The 24,224-nt window shown below is 43.3% G+C and overlaps 1 protein-coding gene across 1 annotated transcript in view; it reads left to right on the top strand.

The window, feature by feature from the left end:
• CDH26 (cadherin 26) overlaps positions 1 to 9,624 on the top strand; it is a 66,551-nt gene extending 56,927 nt beyond the window's left edge. Inside the window, 2 exon segments of the mRNA XM_030825453.1 lie at positions 3,280 to 3,353; positions 9,111 to 9,624. Of these exon segments, the coding sequence (XP_030681313.1) occupies positions 3,280 to 3,353; positions 9,111 to 9,315 (279 nt within the window). The 3' untranslated portion in view covers positions 9,316 to 9,624.
• Positions 9,625 to 24,224: the final 14,600 nt, after the last annotated feature.

The following is a 24,224-nucleotide window of genomic DNA, read 5'->3' as shown; positions in this document are numbered from 1 at the left end:
CTTTTGCTGTTGAGTTGCTAAGACCTCAATCATACACTGAGTTTTCTGCTGTGCTTTGTCACAGACCTATAGAATTTTGAGCTAAGGGGGTCTTAGACATCATCTAGTCAATTTTTTTTCCTAAATATGTTTTGCAGCAGAATTCTTCTTTTCAAATGAGATCCTACAAATAACTCCATTGTAAATAAAACATCTAAGTACTAATTTTATATGCACTGACATTAATAACATATACCTATTACCAAAATAGCCAATAAAAATAATGATTCTGATGTAAACAAAAGAAAGTTGAATGTTGTGGATATAGTTTGCAAAATTATGTTAACTTAGCACCTAATTCATTGCCTCACATTATTATAAACTGGTTTTTAAAGTATCAAGAGAATTTTGATAGATACCAACAAGCAGTTTCAAATCTTAATGGTTTTTGAATAGTTCAGTTTACAATATTAGGATTCTCTTTGATTAATGAAACATGGGACAAAAAGCTTCATTTGAGTTTCATAAAAGCTAATTAACATGGCATTCCAAATTAACATGTTGGTGTGGGAGACTAAAAAAAGATGGAAACCACTTTCTGTTATATTATAAAAATAATATTCAATATTATTATTGAAGTAATTTGTAAACAATGAAAATAAAATTCAAATACTCTAGTTGAAGTATCTTTGATGAGTTGTAGGCCCTGGGGATAGAGTTAAACCAGTGGCTAAGTCCACAGAAGCCCAGAGAGGAGAGATGGTGCTCTCTCAGCCACAGTGCAGCCATACGTAGTGTGGGGTTAGGACCTGAAGTTGGCTTGAGGCAAAATCACCCCGAGTATACCTCGGGAAGGAGCCAGGCTGGAAACTGACATGGTGTCTTCCTCTGGCCCTGGATGAGCCCCATGCTTGGTCAGGGAACATCTGGTGCAAGGGTACTTTGTACATGGCCCACATCTTAAGGGTCCTCCTCTGAGAGGCCCCTGGGGCTAAACAGACTGAGGGCACAGTATCTCCAGTCAAGCGCTCCCAGCACTGGGAGCCAGGCAGCAGGGTCCCTAGGGCTGCTTGTAGTGGTCCTCACCTTGCCTCTTTGGCTAAGTATGTTTGGTTCAGCTTACCTTGGTATGATGTGGCTTCACTATGTGTACACACGTGTATATGTACAGTCATGTCTAGCTTAATGGTGGGGATACATTCTGAGAAATGTGTTATTAGGTGATTTCATCACTGTGTGAACCTCATAAAGTGTTTTACACAAACCTAGATGGTGTAGCCTACTACACACCTAGACCTCATGGTGTAGCCTGTCGCTCCTAGGCTATGAAGCCGTACAGCGTGTGACTGTACTGAATACTGTAGGTGATTGGAACACAATGGTGTTTGTGTATCTAAACACCTACACATAGAAAAGGTGCAGTAAAAATACAGCATTACAGTCTTACAGGACCAGCTTTATATATACGGCCTGTCATTGAAATGTTATGCAGTGCATAACTGTATGTATGTATGTATGTGTATATAGATAGATATGTGGATACAGTTGACCCTTGAACAACAGGAGTTTGAACTGTGTGGGTGCACTTATATGTGGGTTTTCTTCTGCCTCTGCCACTCCTGAGACAGCAAGACCAACCCCTCTTCTCCCTCCTCCTCTTCATCCTACTCAGAGAGAAGACAATGAAGATGAAGACCTTTATGATAATCCACTTCTACTTAACGAATAGTGAATATATTTTCCTTAATGACATTTTCTTTCTTCTAGCTTACTTTATTATAATATAGTATATAATACATATGACATACAAAATATGCATTAATTGAGTGTTTATGTTATTGGAAAAGCTTCCAGTCAACGGTAGACTGTTAGTTGAGTTTTGGGGGAATCAAAAGTTATAGACATGTTTTCAACTGTGCAGGGTCAGCACCCCTAACCCCCACATTGTTCAAGGGTCAACTGTATATGTATATGTCTATATGTCTATATGTATATGTATAGAAGCATGTACATGTACAGAGGCATGAGTATGCATATATGAACATGTGTATATGTATGTCTGTATATGTGCATGTGTGCGTGTATATATATATATATATGTATGTATGTGTATATATAGCCTCATGGACATACGAAATTGCCCCAGGCTTTATCATATTTTACATATGTCTTCTGGAACCCAATAAGTATCCCTAAACCCAGGTATGATCAGAAGTCATCTCAGCCATAAAGGCCACCAGTGATTAAAAACACAAATCGTATGTCACTCTCCAATTTAAAACTTCCTGATGGCTTGCCATTGCACCTGGGATAAAGTCTACAACCTTATGACCTTAAGGGAATCCTCCCTCAGGGCTGCTTTGCAGAACCCAGCCTAAGACAGACCTATGACTTTAATGTCCTGTGAGACCCTCTATCACGTGGCCTTTGCTCACATATGGCTTCAACTTGCTCTGAGCCTCCCCCCACCTCCCTAACCATCCCACCACCCCACCTCTTTGGGCTCCAGCCACAGAACACACCAAGTTCCCTCCCTGCTTAGGGGCTGTGCTGTTTCTTCTCATTGGAATTCCCTTCTTTTCCATGGCCTTACAACTTCCTCCTCCTGAGAACTCCCTGGTTTCAACTGGGTGAGATCCCCTCTTAAACCTTCCCTTGGTGATCGGTCTTACATTTACCGCCACTCTTGGGTGCTTGCCTTGCACCTGCGTGAACCCGACAGTGAGGCCCCGGGTGGTTTGCTTGCCTCCAGGCCAGCCTGACTCACATGATTTAGTGGTGGGATTTGTGGGCGCCCGGGTAGCCACTCCTCCCGGTAGATGCCAAGCCTGTTTCCTACCACTGCACCCTCTGCCCTTAGATAGCACAGAGACCCAGATCCACAGACATGGGCCAGATGAGCAGGTGACTGCCAGCAGCCCATCATGGGGAACAATGGGCAAGGTTCAGAGGAAGAGAAGCCAAAATGAGTGAGGAGGGGCAGTGTAGTTGAGGGGGTGCAAGTCATGAGGCTGTCAGCAGGAACAACCCTCCTGGCTGGGCTCACTTGGGTTCCTTCCTCACTGAAAGTGTGTTTCAGCCCAGACATTGGAAAGTCTAGCCGTGAGAGCTTGCAGGGTCTCCCTGTCTCCCCCAATACAAAGAGAGGAAACATGAGCAAACTGCCCTGGGCCTGGCTCTTTACCTCCAAGACAACTGTGCTCAGTGTGCCCCATCTGTGCTGGGGCCATTGACATACAGGGGTTGGGGGGTAGGACAAGGGCTTTGCTGTGGTATGAAACTCTACTGGTTTGCTTGCAGGCTTACCCAGATGCCACAATGCACAGACAACTCCTGGCTCCAGTGGAAGGAAGTATGGCAGAAACATTGAATCAGGTAGGGAGGGCTCCCCTTGTCCTGTGCACTGGCTATGGGTTCTGCATCCCTGCCGTGCTCCAAGCTTGATTTGGGGACACTTCCTCCTAAATCACTGTGTTAGTCAGCTAAGGCTGCCATAATAAAATACCATAGCCTGACTGGTGGCTTAAATAACAGAAATGTATTGCCTCATGTTTCTGCAGCCTAGGAGTCCAAGGTCAGGGTTCCAGCATGGTTGGGTTCTGGTGAGGGCTCTCTTGCTAGCTGTCAGATGGCCACCTTCCCGCCGTGTCCTCACATGGGATGAAGAGAGAGATACCAAGCTCCCTGGTATCTCTTCTTTATTAGGGAACTAATTCCATCATGAGGACTCTACCTCATGAGCTCATCTAAACCTAATTGTCTCCCAAAGGCTCCATCTTCAAATGCCATCACATTGGGGTTAGGGCCTGAACATATGGATTTGGAGAGGGAACACAATTAAGTCCATAGCAATCACTTTCATGGGAATCCTCCATCCAGTGCTGCTTTGCAGAACCCAACTGAAGACAGAATTGACACAGGACAGGCAAGCCCCAAAACTGGGGATTAGCCCAGGAGGGTTTTGGGAAAGAATTCAAAGGTGAGGTGGTGGTGTTAGACAGCAGTCTTCTATTCAACATTGCTGCTCCTTGCAAGGCAGGGCTAACTCATAGGCAGTATACTCAGAGTCAGAAATGTATGAGCTGTTGGCAACTGTATTTATACCCACTAAAACCCACTTTCAATTACATGCAAATTAAGCGGCAGGTTGATGCAAACTGAGGGGCTGGTTATTTAGAACTTTCTAGGAGAGCGGTGGTAACTTCTGGGTCACTGCCATGGCATTTGTAAGCTGTCTTGGCACTGGTGTGAGTCTTTTGCACCAATGAGCAATGAGGGCAACCAGGGATCACTTTCGTCTCATCATCTGCTAGTTTCTGCTGGTTTTTTTTTTTTTTTTTTTAACTTCATCCCATCTGGCCAGATCCTGTTTTGGTCAGCAGGGTTGTGAGCAGAAAACAAGACCTGCTGGCCTCCTACCTCAGAATGAAGGATCTTTTCCTGCAAAATTGTGAAAGATGTAGTTTGACTGCGATGAAGGGGTCTATTGGGTGAGATTCTGATTTCAGGTATATCCTGAAAGGTCCCTCAACACAGCCACTGTGTACTCCCGGGAAGATTAGAAAGCTGGGCAAACCCATAGGCAGGTTTACATGGATAGGGCAGAGCCAGTCCACCTGCTCGTGTCATGGAGGCTCTGCATGCCCCCTGCTTGGGGAAGGATGTACCAAAAAGCTGCCCAGGCTGTTCTGACTCTAAGCAGCTCCTCCTGTTGCAGGGCAGTGGGAACTCAGGCCTGTGGAATAATAAGCACAAAGGAAGACATAAATGTCGACAGTCTCTGTCAGGCTAGACTTATTTTTTTGACAAACTCGTGTATAATAATACTCACTTTGTTGTAGACTCTGTTCTGAGGACTTGAAAGGTGTTAACTCTCAGTCCGCACATCAGCCTATTGGGGGCGGTGCTGTCATATGCCTTTTTATAACATGCGGAAACCCAGGAACAAAGAAGTTGGGTAATGTGTCCAAGGTCACAGCCATATAAAGCAGTAGATTTGGGGCTCAAATACAGGCAACTGGGCTCCAGGGTCTAGGCACTTGGGGGGCTCATTAAAAAGCAGCAATCCCCAGTACCAACTCTGTGGACCCTGCTGTAGCGGGTCTGGGGTGCGCATCTGAGCCTCTGACTTGGGGTCCTGGGATCCTGTTTTGTGAAATCCAGTGGTGAGCCTGGACATCTCCTGCTGTGGTTGTCAGAGTGGATGATAGACAGGGCTGTGAATACTGTCGCCTGAGGAAGTGAGCCCAGACTGTGTCTGGATGTAGAGTCACTGCCTGGGGTCTCCCCAGTGTCGCTTCCTCTGGTTCCTGTCACAGTCCCCAGGTGGGAGCTCCAGCTCTGTGCCCCAGTGACAGCCCCAAAGGTGCTGTAGGCTTGGCCCCTCCTCACTCCCACCCCTTAGCCCTGCAGAATGGGTACTGCCTGGCACCTGCTTCAAGAGAACACAGACATCTTCTCCGAGCCTAGAAGCTTTGCCTAAAACCAGGCAAGCCAGGCTCCTGCAGAAGGGGGCTGTGTACCCACAGAGTCAGGGCTGAAGGGCACTTTCCCAGGCCCTGACTGCTGGTGAGGAAGATGAAGGATGAGCTGCGGGGAAATTTCCTTGTGTCTCTCCTGAGCTGACTGTAACCTCCCTGAGGGCCAGGTTGTGTCATTACTGGTGCATGACACAGGAGTCACTGAAGAACCAATGAAAGAACCATTTTCACTATAACCCAATGTGGTAGATGAATCCAAAAATGGAGGCTCAGACCAATGGTAAAGGCATGAGGGACAGAGCCAGAAATGGGGCACAGAGTGGCCAACTACAGACGGGCCCACCTGATCATTAAGCAGGGTCAGGGAAGTCTCCTCTCTGAGCCTTAATTTCTCATCTACAAAGGAGAGTTGGGGCAGCTCTGCTACACTCTCAGGTGAAGCTCTGTGCAGACAAGATCATGTCTCTACATAAAACATAGCATGTGATGATCATGACGTAGTATCCGGCTTACCCATTTTCACATTTGTGCACACACACGTGAATGCATGTACATGCACACATACCGCTCAGGCCAAGTGGACTGTGTGGACAGTATCGCAGGTCCTGCCTGGCTGAGCAGGAGAAGGATGTGTTCCAGCTGCAGGCCCCCCTCCTCCCTCTGCGGGGCAGGGAGGCAGCTTTATTCAATGAAAGCTCAAAGCTCTGCTTGGTGGTGTGAGAGGAGGGAACACCAGATTAGAGGGCCGTGTTCTTTCCTTGTGAGCCCCCTAACTTGGATGGTGGTGTGTGATGAATTATTGATCTGATGAGGCTTCCAAAATTGCTGAATCAGGGTGCAGACATCCGCTGCTCTGCTGTCAGCCTGGGGGTTTTGAAGTTGAATCCACCCAGCGCAGCCCCCACTGCAGATTCTGTTTTGCTCTGCACACACCAGGTCCATCGCTAATTATCTATTCAGCTTCACTGCAAGGACGTGAACAGACTCCTAACACCTAGACCAGAGCTTGTGTATCTGCTGGTTTTGCTGTAAAAACTTTCTTTCCTCCCCGTGCTCCCAGCTCCCCCATGCCATATGGTCAGACAGCGACCACAGTCCCTGAATAAGCAGACCCAGTCAATGGGCCAGATGTGCAGGTGAGCGTTCCCACGCTTCCAGTGGGCACCAAGCCTGACAGAGCAGTAGATTGGGGTGGGGAGACAGCATTTCCCACTAAACGAGGGCCTAGGCAGGGCTCCTGAGAACCAGAGGAGGCTGGAGACAGCTTGTTGCAGTCACTGGGTGGGGGGGGCGGGGGGCGTAGTTAAGAGCTTGGAAGCCCAGGGGTCCCATCAGAATGGGGACATGTATGGGGTCCCTGGGGCCCCAGAGCTGCCCTTTCCAGGCCCTCCCCACCTCCCACCTTGGGCTTGAGCCCCAGGATTCTGACTGTTTTCATGCCCTACATGAGCTCAGCCTCTCAGAATTACTATCAGCAGTGACGGATTAGACAGGCTCCCACGAAACCCATTCCAAGGTCTGTGGAACTGGCTCTGGGTTCAGAGAGCACCCTCTAGAGGTATTAGAAGGTAAATAGGCTAAAGTCCCCCTCCCCTCCCCTCCCCTCCCCTCCCTCCCCTCCCTTCCCCTATTTATTGAATCACTCAGGCCAGAAAAGGCTTCACAGAGAGATGACTCGGGTCCTGAATGCTGAGCTGGAGTTTGCTGGGTTGGAGATTGGCAGAGGAGGGCTGTCTAGGGTGCTAAGCAGACAGGAATGAGCAGATATGAAGCCTAGGAAATGTCTCCGGGGTTTGTGCAGAGGGTGGACCTAAGGCAGGAGAGGTTGGGGAGAGGAGGAGATGGTGAGAAGAGGGCTGTTGGGAGGGAGAAAGCCATGGCAACCCCACAGCAGGGTGGCTTAATGCGCAGAGCAGGCACCTCTGGCTCACATCACACATCAGGGTGGGTGTCGAGCCGGAGCCTGCCCAGGGTCCTCCCACTCTGTGGCTCTGCCACCACTCAGAACTGGAAATAGGGCTGGAGGACAGAAAGAGTGAGAACAGAGGCTCTTGGGGAGGTTTTCACGGCCAGGTAGGTGTCACTGACATCCCTATTTCATCAGTCACGTAGCCACATCTAGCAGAGAGGCAGGAAATGTGATCTTGCCGGGTGACCAGAAGAACAAGAAATGAGTTTAGTGAACTTGCCACTCTCACCCCCAATGACTGGAGATAGGGACCTATCCTCAGGCATTGGCCATGGGGCTGGAGGAGAGGGAATAGAAATAGGAATATGGCCGAGTATTTGAGAGGATGGGGCAGGGGAGAGTTGGCGATGACTCTAGGTTTCAAGGTTGAGCAGCTGGGCTGTAGGGGATGTCCTGACTTAAGTCAGGCTAGAGTTTCATGAACTTTGGTCATTCTCTCACTACTTTCACACTTGTATCTAACCCACTCACTATTATGTATTTAACGCATTTCTGTAAATCACCTCACATGTTAATTAGCTTTTGGCTTTACAATCAGCTAAGCAATGGTATTTGTGAAGTCATGGAGTTGGTGTGCTTGTTATTATGTTTTGAAATATACGATAAAATGGCCATTGACTCAAATAAATATGTGTTCTGATACCACCAAAATCATCTAACACTGCAGGGGTCAGTGAACTTCCTATAAATGGCCAGATAGTAAATCCTGTAGGATTTGAAGGCCAGTTCCCACAGCTCAGCCCTGCCATTGTTCTGTTGAAAGCAGCCACAGATGATACACAAATAAATGGTCTTGGCTGTGCTCCAGTAGAACTTAATTTACAACAACAAGTGGTGTGCTGGATTATCCCTGGGTTGTAGCCAGCTAGTCCCTGTAACAGGGGGTGCACACTGCACTTGGCGAGCATTGAGGGAGGGGACGTGGGAGGATGAGATGCAGGTTGTGGGCAAAACCACAGTGGTTTCCAGGATGTTGAGTCTGAGGTCTCTGTGGATGTCCTCGTGGAGCTGTCTGGTTGGAATTCTGGCTTTGGATGTGACCATAGGGAGTGTCACAGACAGAGATGGTGATTGGGACATCACCTTTGGTTAGGGATGGATGAAGCCATGGCCTGAGTGTGAATGGGGAGACTGGAGGGCAGTGGTTTGAGGAGCCATGTGGGTGAGAAAGGGGTGGCAGGAAGTGGTGGCTGCCCTTTCTTGGAGGGAGGCTGTGAAGTATGAGCAGATTGAAGGATAGACCTGAGCACATTTGTGGGTCAGGAGAAAGGAGCCCACAACAAGAGGCCAGGTAAAGATGAAGAGAGAGGGGACAGTTGTCCAAACGAGGGTCGGGGGGTCATGGAAGGGGAGGTGTCCAGGGCACAGGACAGGGAAGGGCGAGCCTCAAGGAATGAATCTGCAAGAGGGTGGGAGCAGGTGGGAGGTCCTCCTGGGGGCTCCTGTCATACTCCTGGGGCGGCCACCACTGTGTCACAGTTCCCTCTCAGACTATAAGGTGGGATGTCTCCCCTCAGCATGGCTGCCACTTCTGGGACTGTACGAACTCCTGTGTCAGCTGAGGACGCGGGGCCTGAGTGCTGTTACTACTGCATTGAGGTGTTCCTCGAATCAAACCCAGAGAAATGAGCTGGGTATGGAAGCACATGGCATTTACCTTCTCTTTCCCCCACTTTTCCCCGGAAACTCCATGTTGCCATTGTGCTGGAAGATGACCCCGGCTACCTACCTCACCTCTACAGCGAGGAGGGGGAGTGTGGAGGGGCCCCATCCCTCAGCTCTCTGGCCAGCTTGGAACAGGAGCTGCCGCCTGATTTGCTGGACTCTTTGGGTTCAAAAGTGACTCCGTTTGAGGAAATATATTCAGAGTCAGGTGTTCCTTCCTAAAAAAAATGTATATTTTGGAGAATTGAAATAATTCATGGAAGGGAATCACTATTCAGGGATTTTTCCCCTTTGCTCTTCTTTTCCCTCCTTAAAAAAAAAAATTACCTTCTAGTCCTAGGATGAGGACACAATATTAGTTTGAATTAAATGCTTTGATATTCTCAGACCAGCCATCTCGAACCAAAGCAAAACCACAAGTTATGCTTTCTTAAAATCTGATTTGTCATATTTTCTAGAGAAACTTGAATTTAATTGTGTTATTCTTAGCTTCCACTGGCAGCCTAGCTTTGAGGGTAAATGAAAATATAACCCGTAGATTACCCAGCCACTGGGGAACAGCAGGTAATACTGAAGAAAAATAAAAATAGATTTTGAAAACGTTACTTACATTTCTATGATTATGATTCTGCTTCCATTTAGGGGAAAACTTAGGTAAATAGAGAAATGTTTTCTATAACGTTTGTAATCAGTATTTTAAGTGATTTTTTAAAAAATAAGTATTGGTCCCTGTTCACTTTTTGATTAGATAAATAGATAAAATATGTTATCTTGAGAAAAATGATTATGCTGAAAGCTTTATAAACAGTATACTCTTTGAAAAATGAAGAGCTGACATAATTTAACTTGTATGTATTATGTAAGTAAAAGAGTTTAGGAGCCTTTGAATGAATACGTTCTGATTAGATTTTATCTTTAAACAAAACCACAAAATTTAATTGGTTTTTACTTGTCCACTTACTGCTAGTGTCAGTTTCAGGGGAGGAAATGGTTTCTTTCAAAAATCTTAATGGGGGACATATGCCCTAAAAATAGTCAGTTTTCTAGTCTGAGTAATAGATAAGAGACTGACTAAGCAAAGTTTAAAATGCTGTTAGGACACTTTAATGCACATATTGGATATCTAAAAGTCTACAGCCATATAAAAACTTTATATAATTAATGAGCAAATGCCCTCTCTCACGCCCTAAAATAAATCAGTAGAAACATGTTGGCTGTTGAATCAGCAAAGTATGATGTTAAACAGCGAGTTACAGCTCAGAGTTAAAACTTTCTCCTTCTTTTTGAAGAAGCTGTGCAAATACTTCTTTTAAAGAGATCTGGCCTTTTCCTACCTGGTTACCTCACTCTTCCTCTGCTTTGGGAAGCTGAAAAAGAAGAAAAACCACATTTAAAGCACTAGAATGTCTGAATGGGACGCTTGAATGTGTAGAACAGCTGTACTGATCCTAGCATGACTCAGAGGACAGTCTAGGGTATTTTCTGGGTAATTCAGGATAAAAGTCTTTTTTTTTTTTAGAAAAATACATGTTTTGGGACAACAAAACAAAATAAACACATTAGTTTATTCAATTGCCTCCTTATACTTGCCTCTTTCATTCTGTTCCCTGTAGATTTTTAAAAAATTATCTCGTTTTAAAGCTTTATTATTTCATTTTAAATAACTGACATATAATAATTGTACGTATTCATGGGGTACCTAGTCATGTTTCAATACATTTACAGTGATCAGATCAGTGTGGTTAGCATAAACGCTGGCTCAAACATTTTCATTTCTTTGTATTGGGGGGGGAGCATTCAATATCCATCCCCCTTCTAGCTATCTAAAACTATGTATTATTGTTAACTATAGTCATCCTAGAGTGGTATAGAACGTATTCCTCCTAGGAATAATTTGCCGTAATTTTGTGTCCTTTAATAAATCTCTCCCTATCCCTCTTTCCCCCCACCCTTCCCAGCTGCGTGTCCTCTGTTCTATCTTCTACTTCTGAGATAAACTTGGTTTTAGCTTCCACATATGCATGAGAACATGTGATTTTCAACTTTCTGCAGCTGGCTTATTTCTCTTAACATAATGTCCTCCAGCTTCATCCATGTTGCCATAAATGACAGAATTTTTTTATTTTAGTGGCTGAATAATATTTCATTGTGTGTATATACCGTGCTTTCTTCATGCATTCATCTGCCGTTGGACAGCTAGGTTAGTTCCACATCTTGGCTATTGTGAATAGTGGTGTAATAAACATGAGGTGCAGATGTCTGTTCAGAATACAGATTTCCTTTCCTCTGGACAAATGCCCAGTAGTGGGATTTTTGAATTATGTTGTAGTCCTATTTGCAGAGTTTTTGAGGAACCTCCATACTCTTCTTCAAAGTGCCTGTACTAATTTACATTCCTACCAACAGTGTATGGGTTCCCTTTACTCAGCAACCTCACCAGCATTTGCTTTCTTTTCTTTATTTAATTAATTAAAAATTTTGTTTGAGACAAAATCTCACTTTATTGCCCAGGCTGGAGTGCAGTAGTGCAATCTCAGCTCACTACAACCTCTCCACTTCCTGGGTTGAAGCAATTCTCCTCTCAGCCTCCCAAGTAGCTGGGACTACAGGCATGAGCCACCACGCCCAGCTAATTTTTTGTATTTTTAGGTAGAGATGGGGTTTCGCCATGTTGGCCAGGCTGGTCTCGATCTGCTGACCTCAGGTGATCCGCCCACCTCAGCCTACCAAAGTGCTGGGATTAAAGGTGTGAGCCACTGCATCTGGCCCAGCATTTGCTATTTTTGACTCTTTGATAGTAGCTATCCTAACTGGGATGAGATAATACCTCATTGTGGGTTTGATGTTTCTTTTCCTGACCACTCATGATGTTAAGCATTTTTTCATATATTTTTGGCCATTTTATGTCTTTTGAGAAACATCTGTTCAGATCATTTACTCATTTTAAAATTGGATTCTTTCTATTTTGCTGTTGAGATATTTGAGCCCCTCGTGTATTCCAGATAATAACCCATTATTGGATAAATAGTTTGCAGATATGTTCTCCCATTTTGTAAGTTAACTTTTCACTCTGTAGTTTCCTTTGCTGTGCAGAAACTTTTTTCGTTTGATATAATCCTATTTGTTTACTTTTGCTTTTGTTGTCTATGCTTTTGAGGTCTTACTCATAAATTTTTTTACAAGACCAATTTCCTGAAGCATTTTCCCTAGGTTTTCTTTCAATAGTCTTATAGTTTTGGGTCTCACATTTAGGTCTTTGATCCACTTTGAGTTGATTTTTGTATAGGGTGAGAGAGGGGAGTCTAGTTTCATCCTTCTGCATATAGATACCTACTTTCCCCAGCACCATTTGTTGGAAAGACTGTCTTTTCCTCAATGAATGTTCTTGGTCTTTTTGTCAAAAATCAGTTGGCTAAAGATAGGTGTATTAATTGCTTGAGTCTGTATTCTGTTTCATTTATTGATGTGTCTGTTTTTATAGTACCATGCTGTTTCAGTTATTATATGTTTGTAGTATATTTTAAAGTCTGATCGTGTGATGCTTATAACTTTGTCTTTTGTGCTCAGAATTGTTTTGGCTCTTCAGGGCCTTCTATGGTTCCATACAAATTTTAAGATTTTTTTTTCTATTTCTGTGAAGAATGTCATTGGCGTTTTGATACAGATTGCATTGAAACTGTAGAGTGCTTTGCATAGTGTGATAATTTTAACAACATTAATTCTTCTGATCCATGGGCATGAAATGTCTTTACATTTGTTTATATCCTTTTTGATTTTTCGTCAGTATTTTGTAATCTTTTTTTGTAGAGGGCCTTCACTTCCTTGGTTAAACTTATTCTTTGATATTTTAATTTTTTGTAGTTATTGTAAATGGGATTGCCTTCTTGACTTTTCAGCTAGTCTGTTGTTCATGTATAGAAATGCTACTGATTTATGTATGTTGATTTTGTCTCCAGCAATTTTGCTGAATTTATTTATCAGTTCTAAGAGTTTTTGGTAGCATCTTCAGGTTTTTCTATATATAAGATTATGTCATCTGCAAACAGGGACAATTTGACTTCCTCCTTTCTAATTTGAATTCCCTTTCTTTCTTCCTCTTGTCTTATTGCTCTGGCTAGGACCTCCAGTATTATGTTGAATACAAGAAGAGAGAGTGGGCATCCTTGTCTTGTTCCAGTCCTTAGGGGAATAGTTTCCAACTTTTCCTCATTTAGTATGATGTTAGCTGTGGGTGTGTCATATATAGCCTTAATTTGTTGAGGCACTTTCCTTTTATACTTAATTTTTTGGTATAAAAAATTTCTCATGAAAGGATACTGAATTTTATCAGAGGCTTTTTCTGCATCTGTTGAGATAATCATATGGTTTTTGTCCTTCATTTTGTTGATGTGATGTATCATGTGTCCTGATTTGGGTATGTGAAACCCTTGCACTCCTGGGATAAATTCCATTGATCATGATCTATTATCTTTTTAATATATTTTTGGATTTGGTTTGCTAATATTTTTGTTGAGAATTTTAACATCTATGTTCATTGGTGATATTGGCCTGTAGTTTTCTTTTTCTGTGTGTCTTTATATGGCTTTGGAATCAGAATTATGCCGGCCTCATAGAGTAAGAAAGGAAGAGCTATCTCTACTTCAGTTTTGTGGAATTGTCTGAGAAAAGTTGGTATTAACACTTCTTTAAAGTTTGGCAGAATTCAGTAGTGAAACCATCCAGCCTTGAACTTTCTTTTCTTGAGATAATTTTTATCATTGGTTCAATTTTATTACTTGTTATTGGTCAATTGATGTTTTTTATTTCTTTTTGGATCAATCTTAGTAGGTTGTATGTATTCAGGAATTTATCCATTGCCTCTAGGTTTTCAAATTTACTGGCATATAGTTGTTCGCAGTAATTAATAATTATTTGTATTTCTGTGGTCTCTATTGTGACATCTCCTTTTTTGTTTCAATTTTATTTACTTGAATCTTTTCTCTTTTTTTCTTAGTCTAGCTAATGGTTTGTTGATTTCGTTTATTTTTTCAAAAAATCAACTGTTTGTTTCATTAACCTTTTGTATTGTTTTTCTGGTCTCAATTTTGCTTATTTGTGCTCTGATCTTTATTATTTCTTTCCTTCTACTAATTTTGGGTTTCGTTTGTCCTTGAATTTCTAGTTCCTTAAGATGCATTATTAAATTGCTTATTTGAAATATTTCTAGTTGTTTAATGTAGTCATTTGTTACTTTAAACTTGCCTCTTACTACTGTTTTTGTTATGTTCCATAGATTTTGGTGTGCTGTGTTTCCTACTTTTATTTGCCTCAAGGAATTTTAAAATCTCATTCTTAATTGCTTTTCTCACTCCTTGGTCATCAGGAGCATGTAGCTTAATTTCCATGTGTTTGTATAGTTTTGAGTGTTCATCTGGTTCTTGATTTTTAGTTTTATTCTCTTGTGGTCAGATAAGATACTTTATATAATTTTGATTTTTAAAAACTTTTTGAAGCTTGTTTTGTATCCTAACATATGGCCTCTCCCAGAGAAAGTTTCATGTGCTGATGAAAAAAATGTGTATTCTGTAGCTGTTGAGTGAAGTGTTCTGTAAAGTCTACTAGGTCTATTTGGTAGGTTCAGTTTAAATCTGATGTTTCCTTGTTGATTTTATATCTAAATAATCTGTCCAGTGCTGAGAGTGAGATGTTGAAGTCCCCAGCTATCATTGTATTGGGGCTTATTTCTGCCTTTAGATCTAATAATATTTGCTTTATAGATCTAAGTGGTTCAGTGTTGGGTGCATGTTTATTTATAATTCTTATATTCTCTTGCTGACATGTTCCCCTTATTATTATTTAATGTTTTTCTTGTCTCTTTTTACAGCGTTTGACTTTAAAGTCTGCTTTGTCTGATATAAGTATAGCTACTCCAGCTAACTTTTGGTTTCTGTCTGTGTGGAATATCTTTTCCATCCCTTCATGTTCAGACTATGTGTGTGTTTACAGGTGATGTGAGTTTCTTGAAGGCAGATATAGTTGGGTTATTTTAAAATTCATCCAGCCAGTCTTTATCTTTTAAATGAGGAATATAATCTGATTCAAGGTTATTATGGATAGGTGAGGGCTTACTCCTGTCATTTTATTGATTTATTGATTGCTATGTTGTTATTTTGTATATCCTCTGTTTCTTACTTCCTCTCTTACTGCATTTTTTTTTTTTTTTTTTTTTTTGCAGTTGGGTGGTTTTCTGTAGTGATAAGCTTTTATTACCTTTTTCCCCTTTGTTTTTGGCTTTGCCAGTGAGTTTTATAGTTTTGCATGTTTTCATGATGGTGGTTATTTTCTTTTCACTTCTAGATGTAAGACTTCCCTGAGCATTTCTTGTAAGGTCAGAACAGTTGTGATGAATTCTCTTAACTTTTGCTTGTCTGTGAAAGATTTTACTTTTTCATTTCTGAAGGATAGCTTTGCTGGATATAATATTATAGGCTGGCAAGTTTTGTTTTGTTTTCAGTACTTCGAATATATCATACAATTCTCTCCTGGCCTGTAAGGTTTCTGCTGAGAAATCCACAATCTAATGGGGATTCCATTATATGTGACTTGATGCTTTTCCTTTGCTGTTTTTAAAATTATTCCTTTGCCTTTAACTTTTGGCAATTTGACTATAATGTGACTTGGGGAGAATCTATCTGGAGTGAATCTATTTGGAGTTCTTTGAGCTTCCTGGATCTGGGTGCCTATCTGTTCAACAGGAATTGGGATGTTTCCAGGTATTATTCCATAAAATATATTTCACACACCTTTTCCATTCTCTTCTCCTTCTGGAACACTCATAATGTGAATATTTGTCACTTAATGGTGCCCCATAAATCCTGTAGTCTTTCTTCATTCTTTTTTTGTCTGCCTATGTTATTTCAAAAGACTTGTCTTCAGGTTCAGAAATTTATTATTCTGCTTGGTCTTGTCCATTGTTGAAGCTCTCAATTATATTGTTTTATTTCACTCATTGAATTCTTCCATTCCAGACTTTCCACTTGATCCTTTTTAATTATATCCACATTTTTGTTGAATTTCATGTACATATCAGAAATTGCTTCTTGATTTTGCTGAATTGTCTATTTGTATTCTCTTATATCTCACTGAATTTCCTTAAGATTATTATTTTGAATTCTTTTACTGGAATTTTGTGTATTTCCTTATAATTGGGGTCTGTTAGTAGAGAATTACTATGTTCCTTTAGAGGTGTCATGTTTCCTTGCCTTTTTTGTGTTTGATGTGTCCCTGCATTGATTTATACATATCTGGTGAAACAGTCACCTCTTCTAATTTTATGGAGTAGGTTTCATATGGAAAAACTTATTCATATAGATGGGTTTTGGGGTGTTGGTTTGATGGGGTGCATTGGCTTTGATTCTAAGTGGACACAGTAGTGTAGTCTCTGTGTAGTGTCTTCAACTATAATCCATGCTAGTGATGTTTGTCTGAGTGGCCTGGGCTGAGAGAGTTTATGGCAGTGGTGCTGCAGCTTTGCTAGAGGTGGGCTCATTGGTTTGTTTCTTAGGTCAGGGGCACATGTGTGCACACAGTGGGTGAGCCAACTTGTGGTCTGGCTTTCTGGATTTGGGACCATGGGATTATTACTCTGGCTGGGGGCACAGACACACAATTGCTTGGCTGACCTGGGATCGTGCCTGCCAGGGGCATCGTATGGGGCTGTTTCTCAGGCCTGGGACAGGGCACAAGGCCTCTTGGCCAGCCTGGAAGATATCTTCCTGCAGCAGCCCACAGGGCTATTTTTCTGGCCTGAGATGGGGGCACATGGTTTCTCAGCTGGCCTGGGGATGTATCAGCTGCTTAGTGCCTCAGGGACCTCTCCCACTTGGGGTAGGGCATGCAGTGGTTTGGCTGGCTTAAGAGTGGGTTCACTCTGGGCAGGACTGCAAAGCTGTTTGTCCCACTGGAAATATGGGTAGTGAAGGGTGGGTTTCTTTTTTGGGCTCATCCTGAGTCACAGCTAACTCTAGGCCTGGAATCTACACAGCTGGGGTTGTGACATTCAGACACTCGTGTGGGCTTGGTGGAATGAATATGGAGCCCTGGTGCTGTGGAGGTACAGCTGTGACTGATCTCCAGAGCATAACACACTCCAGAGTGTGGCTCTCATCTCAGAGTGGTGCTGTCCTGCAGTAGCTTGGCTCACATTGTGTGGGTATGGGTGGGTGAGAGCTTGGCTCACAGTTGGGGGTGGTAAGCACCTTGTGCTACTAATCTGGAACAATGCAGTTCAGTGAAATCCTCACAGATCTCCAAACGGGGCTCAGGGCTTTGTGAGGACTGTGGGAGTCTTGTATGTAAGGACTGTAGGTGTTTGCAGTGGCAATAGGGACTGTTAGGGATCTTCTGCTTTTTCCTGCAGTGGAAAGTCCCTCCTGTCTCTGGGCTGATCTGATCCAGGCAGGGGAGATGGTGTGCAGATGCACGGTGCCTCTACACTGCCCTCCTGGGCTTCTAGCCGTCACAGGTCCTTCTCCATTCCTCTGCTGCATGACAGCATTCTCTTTTCAACACTCCAGTTAAAGCTTAGTTATTTATTTGTTGCCATGATTCTTTCTTGGTGGGGGTCCGGGAGAGAACCAGACATCTCTAGTCAGCCATCTTGCTGATGTCACTCCCAGAAACATATACTTTTGAGTCTGAATTGTTGGCAAGGGCAATAGGTGGTTATTAGACCTTCCAGATTTGCCTTACTACCATGGGTCAAATATACACACTATCTGTTCTTATAAATAAAGTTTTGTTGGCACACAACCATGCCCATTTGTTTAGGTATTATCTATGGCTCCTTTTGTGTTCCAGCAGCAGAGCTGAGTAATTGCAACAGAGACCCCACAGCCCACAAAGCCTTCATATTTACTTTCTGGCTCTTCATAGAAAAAGTGTGCTTGACTCCTTCTCTGGGGCATTCTATTTGGAACCTCTACATCATATCAAACATCTTAAGATGGATTCATACCTTGCATTAAAAATGAACACATTGCCATACAAATTTTGAAAGGTTTTAAATAAATTTGCTTTTGACTATGGGTAACTTATTTAGCTTACTACTGGCTACATAATATCAGCAGTTTTGCTCATTTGTGAATTCCTGTATTATGAGATGCTCTCTGACAAATTGTTTTCAATAGTAATAAAATATTCATGCAATACTCATGAACAACAAATGTAACAATTAATGAGGTAACAAAATGTCATGTTTTGTAGGTATTTAGTTAGACATTTATGAATTTTTAGTTTGCTGTCTTCTTTGTGTATTTTGAAGCCGATATCCTTATCTGTACACACACACACACACACACACACATATATATACACACACACACACACACACACACATATATATATATTCAGATCCTGACTCTTTTCATGGGCCTTTTGGTCTTGGAATTATAGTGTCCAGTGAAGAAAATGGCCATGTTGGCATCTTTATGAAGTACCCCTGGCATAGGATACTTCAGCCTTTCCCTTTACATGCAAGTCTATATTATATATTATCACCTTCCCCAACTGATGTCTGCAGGAAACATTCCTGGATGTCTGCTGGTCCTTCTCCCAAGTTCATTCTCAAGTCTACCTACATATTTAAAAAAAGCATCCATTTGAAACATCAGCACCAGGAGGTTTTGGTGAAAATTCTTAGCTTGTAGTGGAATTCACATATACTCATGAATTAAACTAATTCTTGCTAACGGCAATGAATAAGGCAATAAACAGGAATAGTAAATATTTTCAGAGAAAATGTGATTTTATTATCAACATTAGCTTCCAAATTATCCAGCAGTCCAAAGATAGCGGCAGTCTGAGAAGTTAAATATTTGTTTTGCATTTCATCAATTTTGTTTTTTTTGTGCAATAACAATCTGATTGGTTTTGTGGAGCTTTTCATCTAAGATGCTCATCGTGCTTACTTTCATGATTTACTAAACACAGCAGATACCTCAGTTGTTAAAACTTTCCTTTTCCCAAGTGAAACACTGACCAAGGAGACCTCATTGTATGTTTCTCTGAAGTAGGCATAGCAACGGTCCCCTCAAAGGTGACCTGTGGCAGCCGTCAAGGATATCAAGACAGTGCCCGATAGAGGGCGTTTCTAAGATGGTTTCCTCTCATCAGAGAGTTTTTCTGTGTGGCAGAGACTGCAACCCTTGTCTGGTCATTGGCTTCTCTGAAATGTGTGTGTCAAAGGCCAAACAAATCTGCTATGAAGAAGGAGAAGGGGAAAGAATTCTGGAACCATGAAAACAGTCCTTTCACTTTTCCCAACACAAGCATTCTACTGCTGAAATTTTATGCAAGTATGAGGCTGCAGAGACTGCTGATTGCCCTAAAACGTGTTACCTCTTCTTCCCCAGTAAAAGAACCCTGATTCTTGCTGTGCACTTGCCAGGCAGAATGGCAGCAACATTTCCCATCCTCCATTTCAGCTGGGCATGGCTGTGTGACTAAATTCTGGCCAATGGGAGGCAACTTCCAGGAAGTGTCCTCGAAGAGGGTGGAGATGTGTCTGTTTCCTCTCCCTCTTCTTCTACTGGCTGGAATTAGAATGTGATGGCTGGAGGTGGGGCAGCCATCCTGGTCATTGCCGTCAGAGCTGATACACAGTGTAGTGCAGGATAGAAGAGGCAGAGGTGCCTGTGCACCAGGGAGCCCCACTCCACTCCTGAACCACCTTCCTCTAGACTCAAAGTGAGGAAGAATTAAATGTGTCTTGTTTAAGCCATTGCTCTTTTGGATTTTCTGTCGTTCATGGCCAGGTCTAATCTTAACTGATACAAAATAGAGACCAAGAGAAGTGAGCTACAAGTAGCAGAACCGAAGCACGTGGCCTTGGCTTAATGGATGTGTTCAGGCGGCAGGGGCTCAAATATTGTGAGCTAGAGAGCCAGTGACCCTTGTAATACAGAAACAAAGCGTTTGATAAAAACCACTGCCCATTGTTTTTTGAAAAGCAGCCCATGTCCTGAATAAGGACTGAGGCAGGAAATGGCAGGAGAAATTTATAATGTAAAAAAAAAAAAAAAGCGTTAGCTGCTTCTCACTGCTTTTAGCAATGTTCTACAAGAGAGAGCCGGACTTTGGCTACTGCTTGCCAGTACCTGAGCAAGAATGAAAGGAAACACAGTGTGCTAATGGAGGCACTCTACCTGCAGTCTGCAATTTAAGTTGACTGAGAGCTTGGTAATTTGGAGCCTTGCAGGGTTGAAAAAACAACTGCTGTGTTTCACAAACTATATCAGTCATGGAAATGGTTTCTGCAAAGCAGCCTGCTTAGCAGAAAATAAAACTAGTGCCCCATCCCGCCAATTTGGAACCTTGTGTTAAAAGTCATTTGAAGGGTTTTGTCTTCCCAGCCAAGCCCTTGCTTCTCATGGCTCCAGGTGGGTACCATTATGCTGACAGAGAGAGAGAGAGAGGGGAGAGAGAGAGAGAGAGAGAGAGAGAATATCAGCAGAGCATGGAGGCCCGTAAGGAAAAAACCAGAAGTTTCAGCATTAAAAACGTGTCTTCACAGAAGAGCTCACTGGAAACAAGTAGATCTGAAGTCTTTATGTTTTTGAAAAACTGTTTTACCAAAGAAACCAGCAGTTTGGTCTGTCTGCAAAAGCTTGTGATTGTTTAACCCCAAAGTGATTCCTTTGGGGGGTTGGAACAACCAGCCTTCAAAACAAGAAGCAAACTGTGAACGCTGTGTAGCCTCAGGAAGGGCATACCCTCTGCCCCCCACACTGGGTACAGCAGGGGAGATAATAGTAGGGAAGAGCCTCTGAGAACACAAGGCCATGGCCATGGTGGGTGATGCTACAGAAGGAGACTCCACTCTTCCTGCCCGCTGGCATTTGCTCATGTATGTGGATGATGATGGCTGTGGTTATCAGCCTCCAACTACCAAGTGGGAGTTTTAGTCACAGCTCTTCTGTTCTTACTCATCTCCCTTATGTTGGATGTATTGAGAACAAGTAACTTATTACTTAGTTTGTAGTTTGTCAAACCATTAAAATCCTCATTCATATCTCAGAGAAAGGACTGTGCTTTACCCTGGGTTGCCGGATCTAGAGTCAGATGCAGTGATTGGATGGAATTTTGCAGATGTATCTCTTGGGGGCAAGAGATGAGCGTGTTCTGCGTATGGGAAGAAAGGCTCACACAGGTCTGTGGGTGGCCAAATGAGTGGACTGTAGCAGAAACTGCTATCTCCCCACCCACTCCCATGATCTCTTCTTTCCTTATTCAGAAGAAATAAAACCCTGAAATTAGCTAGGGCTATGGCTTTCCCAAATGTACACCGCATTTCTCAGACTTCCTTGGCCTAGCTGTGACCAGGTGACTGAGTTCTGGCCAATGGGATTCATGTAGTGGCAGCAGAGCTGGTCGTGCAAGTTCTGAAGAGTCCTGCAGACAGCAGGTGTGCTCTCCTCTGCCTCTCCTCCCTCCTCCTGCAGGCTGGCTGCAGACCTGAAGGGGGACTATCTGCAGAGCTTGGGAAGGGAGCCGCCCAAGTGGAACCCTGTGTTGGAAGGAGCCTGAGTCCCTCACACTGGCAGGCCAAAAAGGCCTGGATCCCCAGACTTTTACAAAAGAGAAATAAATGTAAGTCAGTATTTGTGTTCTGCACATAAGTCAGCACTGTGTTCTGTCATTTATCATCAAACTTAATACTAATTAGCCCAAGTAATGTGTCCTGAAAAAAAAACAATAAATAGAAAACCATTGATGCATAAATGTGTGTTATGCTTTAGAGTGATTGCCTCGATGAGTTAAATGCATTCAGTGAACAGATTTTTTCCCATTATGTTTAAACAAGTATTTGTACAATGAGTGACTTTCCTCCTTACACCGTGCTACACTATTGCTTAACAGATTCCTAAAATTCTCTTCCAAAATGCCTGTCACTACCCCATGGTGTATCCTTTTAAATATCCCTTTCCACTGACCTCACAATGTCACAGTGTCCTTTTGAGTTTGGATTTGATTTTTGGAAACTGCCGGAAGTCCTCCAGGGCCTTGAGGGGTAGGCAGGTGAGTGATCAGCCTCAGCGACATCCTTCTGGGCTGGGAGCAGGTGTGGTGAAGGGCAGATGGGCTCATTACCTGAGTCACAAGGCCATTCCCACATGGGCCTGTAGAGGGTTTGAGCCCTTGGGCATACCTGTTTTAAATGACTCTGTTTTTAAAAACTTCCTCTCTCAGCCCAACAGAGAGGAGTATTAAGCAGTGGGGTAAGCATGTACCTGGATCGCCAACTCTGGGCTGGCACTGCCAGTTTCCCCAGCACATAGACTGCCAAGCACTGACTCCAGCTAACACTGTCCTTTATCAAAACACCCTTAAACCAAGAGTCTGAAAATAGAATAAAGGTGATTAGGAGCTGCTTGCCCCTGATCAAAATGAACCCGGCGTAGTGTGTTAAATGCTTTCAACCTACCAAAATGGACCTCATGTGCTGGACGCTATTTCATTTATGTGGAATCTGTGGTGTTAGCTTTCTCAGAGCCCAGAGCCAGGCACCAGGCCTCACTGGGACACATAGCCCGAAAAAGCCTTCATTCTGACTTAGAATCTAGTAGGAGGTGAAGTCCCACAAAGTGACAGCTGCCTTAGCCCCTCTGGGAAGTCTGCGGTTGCTCTGGGGTTTATTGTTTGTTTCCCTGTGGGGGGCAGAATGGTGAAGACCTCCTCTCAAGATTCCTGAGGACTTTCAACTCACACTCTAACCCGGCACTGCTGTGAAGGAATTTGCAGAGGGGATTAATGTGAATAACCAGCTGATTGTGAAACAGGGCATTGATCTTGCATCTTGTGGGTGGGCCCAGGGCAATTCTATGAGCCCACAAGAGTGGAGACAGCTCTCTGGCTGGAGTTAGAGAGACAGAGAGAGAGTGGGAGAAGAGGAGGCAGAAGGGAGGTGAGGCAGAAGGGACTTCACAGAGACCAGAAGCAAGAAAAGCACTCACCCTGCCGTTAGTGGCTTTGAAGGGGGCCACAAGCCAAGGAATGTGGATGGCCTCCAGGATCTGAGCGTCCCGTCACCCCACTGGTGATTGCCAGCAAGGACACAAGAACCTCAGTCCCACAAACAAGGACCTGCATTCAGTCAAGAACCTGAGAGTGCTTGGGCGTGCATTCTCCCCCAGAGCCTGTAGGAAGGAATGCAGCCTGGCTGATGCCTTGCTTTGGCTCTGTGAGACTCAGAGCAGAGAAACAGCTGAGCCTCAATGTGCCCACACTGATGACCTACAGACTCTGTAGGATAAATTTATGCTGCTTTTAAGCAGGGAATTTTCTGGTAATCTGTATGACAGCAATAAAAAATGAACACACTGCCCTTAGCATGAGTGTAAACTGCCACAGGGAGGCTTTGTCAAGGCATCTCCAGTGCCTGGAACAGTGTCTGGAACAGCGTAGGTGCTCATTAAGTGCTCACTGAGTGAATGAGTGATGTGGCGACTATTGGTATGTGGCTCCTGCAAGAAGGCTGGAGAAGACACGAGGGACCACAGCAGCAAATGGAGCCAGGACAGTGTGTATGTGTGTGTGTCGAGGGGCATGTGGAGGGTAGGGGCAGTAGGTGGTCACTTAGCTCTCTGGGGACAGGGTTATGGTCTTGGGCAGAGGAGAAGTAGTGCCGATGTGATCACAAGACTCTGATTCTGTTCCCTCGGCCAGTAGAGGCCTCAATTTCACTGCTTGTATATGGCTCAGGTGAAAAAGGAGGACAGTGGTGGGAGGGTGGGGGTCATAGGGTCACATTTTAATCTCTTTTGTTTTTTTCCCTCGATATAGAAAAGTTGAAAGAATTGTACAATGAAGTCATGTATACCTATCAACTAGATTCTGTAGTTAACATTTTGCTATATTTGCTTTAACACACATCAATGCATCTTTCCATCGCTCTTTTTTCTTTTCTTCCTCTTCCTCATTATCGTCTTTCTTCTTCTTTCATCCTATTCTTTGATGCATTTCAAAGTAAGCTGCAGACATCAGTGTACTTTACCCCTAAACACTTTTGCCTAGGTAGTGTTGAGTTTGATACTTTTAAAGGTAAAGTTTACAAATGAAATGCATAAACCTTAACTCCACCATTCCACGAGTTT

The sequence above is a fragment of the Nomascus leucogenys genome, chromosome 13, assembly GCF_006542625.1.
Source record: "Nomascus leucogenys isolate Asia chromosome 13, Asia_NLE_v1, whole genome shotgun sequence".
Taxonomy (NCBI): domain Eukaryota; kingdom Metazoa; phylum Chordata; class Mammalia; order Primates; family Hylobatidae; genus Nomascus; species Nomascus leucogenys.
The sequence above is the reverse complement of the archived record's forward strand: the minus strand, read 5'-3'. Positions and strand labels throughout refer to the sequence as shown.